Consider the following 6,287-nt stretch of genomic DNA (forward strand, 5'->3'; position numbering starts at 1 on the left):
AATACTTTAGGAAAATTAAAAAATATGATTCGAAGCGGAAACAAACCTTTGGCGCAAATATGTCGACGTTTACATGAGACTTTTTTAACACAGAGAAGGTAACTGTGCCACCTACAATCCAAGTATTGCGGAAATTAAAAGAAGACGCTTTTGGAAACGTTTTAATAAAAATAGTAAAGTACAAAGAATCAATTTTGACTACTAAATCACCCAATAATACAGTGTTATTACGAAATAATAAAATATTACAAATTGATAAGATTTACGCAAATATCAATAGCCAATGCATCAAAATACATGGCACTGTTTTAAAGAAAAAATATTCAATGTTCACTTATCCGTGCGATTCAAAAATTCTAAAAATGTGGGCGGTGACAAAAAAAAGAAATATTCTTTTAACATGTAAACTAAATTGTGTTTGTGCTAAAATGGTGGTTTTGGATATTAGTAGTGAAATTAAAGAAAGGATATATGTGATGCCACTTCTCCACATGTAACATACGTTTTCATATTATCTAAAAAATAAAGAATTGAATAAACCGCGTAATTGTCCACCCATCATTTGTTAAACAGTGAGTGTCATTTGTTTGTGCGTTATTATACATCAAAGAAGGAGAGAGAGTGAGAGATAGCGCAGCACGCGCGTGTGTCAGTCGTCTAATATTTCTGGCATCATTGTATCATGAGTGAGCATAAACTTCGTCAACAAATAGGTTTATTCGACAAATCTCAACAAAGTGATTAATTATCACGATTTATGTGATATAATAACAACACATCGTAAAGGTTAGTAAAACTTCTTTTTATATAGTTGCTTTCCATTTCTATCAAAACTTAAATAATTAATTAATTAAGTAATGACGTCATTGTCTGAGTATAAAATACATAATTTTAGACTCAATATCACTTGTGTGAAAATAGAAAGCAACTTAAATTTGTATATTTTTCTGTTTATTGTCACTGGACGTTTAATTCTGTCAAATTGTTAATTAATAAATATAATAAATTTTATGCGAATACTTTGTCATTATTTTCAGATGGAAAAGGAATATTTATATAAATTAGTTGTCTTCTTAGATAACAAATCATCGGTTTCAAATGTTGATATTGTGCCGTCATCGTGGATTTATTGGGATGAGACCCAAAATTCCCTCGTCACCAAATTCATGTCTCCCCCTTATACGGCTGCCAAAAGACTAAAATTGCAAGATTTAATTATAGCAGATGAACCTCCAATTAAAACATGGCCAACATTTCGGATAGAAACACGAGGCAGAGCAAGTAATGTAACTTTTACAATTTAATTAAATATTTTTTTGCATGCAAATATTAAAATTATAATTATATAATTATAATTTTGACAATATTGTCATAAAAACGTATTCGGAAGCTGAGGCGCGTTTAGAACTATTAAAAAAACAAGAGTATGTCATTATGTATTCACTGAGGAAAGTGAAGTTGATGGTAGATCGCAATCTGTTATGGACACTGAAACTTATAAACTAATATCTAAAGAATCTAAAGAAACATCTTTAAGAAAAGAACTAGATTCTGCTTTCCAAAATTTAAACAAAAACAAAGAAAAATATAAACGAAAATTATATCATAAAATTACATGTAAGTTTATTTTTTATGCATTTATTGTTTTAAAAACATGTAAAAATTGTTTTAGTTACATAGAAATTGTAATTATCAAATTCAGAAAATCTATTTCTTATTATGTATCTGTTCAAATAGCTTCATCAGAAGATTCACTGCAGGATTCAGATGAATTAGAAATAGCCACTCCATCAAAAAAAATACCAAAATTAAATCCCAAAAAATTAACAGAATCTATGTCACACACAATCGGAGAATCTAGCTTTGCTAAACAAAAACCAGAGAACAGAATCACAAAATGTAAGTTTGATTTTTTTTCTTTATTTTTTATAATTTTTTCATATCTTTTAAAATTTTCACTATGATTACTTATAATAATTCTATAAATTTTACCTATATAAACAGCTTCATCCGAAGAGCCATTGACTATTTCTCATTCAGTAATGAGTGAATCTACTTCTACTGCAAGTTACATGAAATCATTTAGATCTCATCAAGCTTCGAAAAAGCAGACGTTAAATTCTCTATCTACTATTGATATGGATATTGAAAATGAAGGTAAATAAATATATTTTTTGCATAAATAATAGTAACAAATCTTAATTAATGAACAATACAATTTTCATTTATTTTATTTTCATACTGTAGACTGTGTCCTCAGTCTTGTGAAAAAAGTCTATCGGAGTTTAAAAATTGAAATTAATATAATTCAAAAGCAATTAGTTCAGCACAGAACTGAAATCAATCAAATCCAAAAATGTTTAAATACCGCTTCATCGGGAGGGCTATTGTTTGAAGCAGAATCTGAAATAGACAATGATTTTGTTTTGCCGTGTTCTACACATGAAATGTTTGAAAACTTAGAAGAAAAGCTGACAAATAGTAAAGAATATAGACAGAAAATAGTAAGTAGTTAATCTAAAAGATATTGTCAAGACTTTGCTCACTAATGACTAAAAATCATTCAATTTTATTCGTTTATTAATATAAGAATATCATTGTGTGTGTGTGTTTGTGTTAACATAAGGATATCATGTAGTCTATTATTTTTCAGAAATTAAATTTACTTCGGTCTGTGGATTGCAAAAAATCGATGACCCGAAATATTGGAGAAATAATACGAAAATTTTTGTGTCAAGAAGTAGCTAAAGGATTTACTACAGTAAAGTTAGTACCCGGAAAAAAAGTATTTAAAGATACAATTTTGTATAGTTGTATCGAAGGTATTCTTCACATTTCTTTTTATATTGTATTATATGTATTATATATTCTCTTTTTATATAATGTATTATATATTCTTTTTTATTGTTGTATTTTCTATTATGTTATACAGGGTGACCCATTTTAACTTAGGCAGCCAAATAACTCGAAAAATAAGCAAGATAGAGAAAAATGTTTTAGACAAAAGTTGTATGGTTTCGAGGGGGCCATAAGATGGTATCATTGGTTTGACCTTGAAGAGTCATTTGAAGGTCACGTGAAGGTCACTTCAATTTTTTTAAATGGAACATCCTATATATTTTTGTACATTCTTGTAGCTCATCTCGAGAGCTTTCCAAAACACTATAATTAAGTACATTTTCGTTAAGTACTTTTTGAATTATGAGGCTTGAAATAATTTCTTAATTTTACATAAACCGTAAAATATCTTGTAAAATATTCATTTTTCGATTACCTTACCTTAATAGTTTTATGTACAAAATAATGAGAGGAATCAATTGGTGTAAAGAAAACACATAGTTGTTTCGAAGAAAAAATATGTAATTTGCAATTAACAATTCCATATTTTTTCTTAAAAACAACTATGTGTTTTCTTTACACCAATTGATTCCTCTCATTATTTTGTACATAAAAGTATTAAGGTAAGATAATCGAAAAATGAATATTTTACAAGATATTTTACGGTTTATGTAAAATTAAGAAATTATTTCAAGCATCATAACTCAAAAAGTACTTAACGGAAAGGTACTTAATTATAGTGTTTTGGAAAGCTCTCGAAATAAGCTACAAGAATGTACAAAAATATATAGGGTATTCCATTTAAAAAAATTGAAGTGACCTTCACGTGACCTTCAAATGACTCTTCAAGGTCAAACCAATGATACCATCTTATGGCCCCCTCGAAACCATACAACTTTTGTCTAAAACATTTTTCTCTATCTTGCTTATTTTTCGAGTTATTTGGCTGCCTAAGTTAAAATGGGTCACCCTGTATATACAGGGTGAGCCATTTTAATTAACGCACGCAATTATTTCGGAAACAAAGCATTTTAGAGAAAAATGTTTCAGACAAAAGTTTTATGGTTTCGAGGGGGCCATAAGATGGTATCATTGGTTTGACCTTAAAGAGTCATTTGAAGGTCACGTGAAGGTCACTTCAATTTTTTTAAATGGAACACCCTATATATTTTTGCACATTCTTGTAGCTCATCTCGATAGCTTTCCAAAACACTATAATAAAGTATTTCTTCATTGAGTACTTCTCGAGTTATGAGGCTTGAAATAATTTCTTAATTTTACATAAATCGTAAAATATCTTGTAAAATATTCATTTTTCAATTATCTTACCTTAATACTTTTATGTACAAAATAATGAGAGGAATCAATTGGTGTAAAGAAAACACATAGTTATTTTGAAGAAAAAATATGTAATTGTTAATTGCAAATTACATATTTTTTCTTCAAAACAACTATGTGTTTTCTTTACACCAATTGATTTATCTCATTATTTTGTACATAAAAGTATTAAGGTAAGATAATTGAAAAATGAATATTTTACAAGATATTTTACGATTTATGTAAAATTAAGAAATTATTTCAAGCCTCATAACTCAAAAAGTATTTAACGAAAAGGTACTTAATTATAGTGTTTTGGAAAGCTATCGAGATAGGCCACAAGAATGTGCAAAAATATATAGGGTATTCCATTTAAAAAAATTGAAGTGATCTTCACGTGACCTTCAAATGACTCTTCAAGGTCAAACCAATGATACCATCTTATGGCCCCCTCGAAACCATAAAACTTTTGTCTGAAACATTTTTCTCTAAAATGCTTTGTTTCCGAAATAATTGCGTGCGTTAATTAAAATGGCTCACCCTGTATATTATATATATTACATATTGTATTGTATAAAATATTGTATATTATATATATTTTGAATATTTTTTTATATATTTTTTTAACATATTGTTTTTAATAATAATATTTTTGTAATATTTCAGATGTTATCTCGCATTCTTTTAAAAAAAATAATGTTCTACCGTCAAAAAGAGAAATTCAAGACTTTGTACAAGTAATATTTAATAATGTGAAAGATTGGAACGGTGCGCGCCAAAAACGTCGCAAACACGATGGCGATTAGTAATATACTCTTTAATACATACTCTTTAATACACATACTTTAATACATACTTTATTACGTTAATGTTTGTTCCTTTTATATTGTTTATGTTACATGTATAAAATATTTTACATCAATGTATTATATCAATATGTTATTCAAATATATATAAATTTTATCAAAACTATTTGTATTACAATCTCTCGCATAATATATAATTAATAAACTTATACCTCATAATCTCCCGATAAGAATCTCGATTAAATAAGGGTTGTAATCAATGATGTCAGAATGGATATCCTAGCAACATGCAACTGTAGTGAAGGGGATGAAACACAAACGAAATCTGCGTACTTGTGAGCATACATATGCGGATTTCGTTTGTGTTTCATTCCTTCCTACAGTTGCGTGTTGCTGGCGTATTCGTTCTGGCATTATTGGTTGTAATAATGCAGATCGATTCCTGATAAGGTCCTCGAATTGGTTCTCGATAAGGTCCTCAGATTGGTACCCAATAAGGTCCTTGGATTTGATCCCGATAAGGTGCTCGGATCGGTTCCCGATAAGGGCATTGCGTTACCAAATCTCTCAGGTCCCGATTGGGTGCACTCATCAGGATCTGATCACTAAATGAGGCTAGCCTGATCAGGTCCTAATCAGGGCCTTATTATTATTTCTACTCGGGAAGTGACGTTACCACAGACTGTCATGATATTAAAAACAGGCTTTTTGAATCATGTGAACGAATTCCTATCAAAAAGATCAAATATAAAGAAACTATATTAACATGTAAAAAACTAAATAATGTGGTATCTTTCACAAATAAAGATATAATAAAAATCAAGACAATGTATAGCAAGAGGATATTATATTGATTGGATATAAATTAAAAATTGTGAAACCAATATTTACGTACCCTCATAATTCAGGTAAACTTGATATGTGGCAGGTAGTTGAAACTAAAATCAAAACTACATGTTTACTCCAGTCCGTTACTTGTAAAATGGTCTTCTTAAAAACTACGATTTATGAAAATGATGATGAAGAGAATGATGACGAAGAGAAAACAAAGACTTTTGTTGTGCCACTTCTTCATATGTGAGGTTTCATATGTAAGTACATATTATGTGCGAATATCAAACATCGAATACAATATTAACTAGAGATTCTATAATACGGTTATACGAGAGAGAGAGAGAGAGAGAGAGAGAGAGAGAGAGAGAGAGAGAGAGAGAAATATATTGTGTAAGTGAAAAATATATTATAATATTACTGTTAAAATGACGATTTACATGAAAAGACATGTGTATTGAATAGATTATTATTTATTTTCATATTTTTTTCAAT

The 6,287-nt window shown here is 28.9% G+C and overlaps 1 protein-coding gene across 3 annotated transcripts; it reads left to right on the top strand.

Annotated features, from left to right (window-relative positions):
* Positions 1 to 565: 565 nt before the first annotated feature.
* LOC145960319 (uncharacterized) lies at positions 566 to 5,072 on the top strand. Of its 3 annotated transcripts, XM_083079694.1 has the most exons (8): positions 567 to 786; positions 1,078 to 1,281; positions 1,391 to 1,617; positions 1,738 to 1,899; positions 2,005 to 2,157; positions 2,248 to 2,504; positions 2,654 to 2,822; positions 4,822 to 5,071. In XM_083079694.1, exons 3-8 carry the CDS (start codon positions 1,482 to 1,484, stop codon positions 4,959 to 4,961), a joined length of 1,017 nt encoding a protein of 338 aa, XP_082935820.1. In that variant the 5' UTR covers positions 567 to 786; positions 1,078 to 1,281; positions 1,391 to 1,481; the 3' UTR covers positions 4,962 to 5,071. The 3 variants fall into 3 exon arrangements, with proteins under 3 accessions (XP_082935819.1, XP_082935820.1, XP_082935821.1); XM_083079693.1 differs by lacking the exon at positions 1,391 to 1,617 and having other exon boundaries at positions 566 to 786; positions 1,038 to 1,281; positions 4,822 to 5,072; XM_083079695.1 differs by lacking the exon at positions 1,391 to 1,617 and having other exon boundaries at positions 568 to 786; positions 1,038 to 1,281; positions 2,654 to 2,766; positions 4,822 to 4,924.
* Positions 5,073 to 6,287: the final 1,215 nt, after the last annotated feature.

The sequence above is a fragment of the Camponotus vicinus genome, unplaced genomic scaffold (genome assembly GCF_025532165.1).
Source record: "Camponotus vicinus isolate PSW18456_S1 unplaced genomic scaffold, iyCamVici1.0 SCAF_10, whole genome shotgun sequence".
Classification (NCBI taxonomy): Eukaryota; Metazoa; Arthropoda; class Insecta; order Hymenoptera; family Formicidae; genus Camponotus; species Camponotus vicinus.

What these genes read in the sequence shown, in the direction of transcription:
- LOC145960319 (XM_083079693.1), top strand. Translation starts at nt 1,038, where the DNA reads ATGGAAAAGGAATATTTATATAAATTAGTTGTCTTCTTAGATAACAAA. An exon ending in AGAGAACAGAATCACAAAAT is followed by an intron (nt 1,900 to 2,004) that starts GTAAGTTTGATT and finishes CTATATAAACAG; the next exon opens with CTTCATCCGAAGAGCCATTG. An exon ending in AAGAATATAGACAGAAAATA is followed by an intron (nt 2,505 to 2,653) that starts GTAAGTAGTTAA and finishes ATTATTTTTCAG; the next exon opens with AAATTAAATTTACTTCGGTC.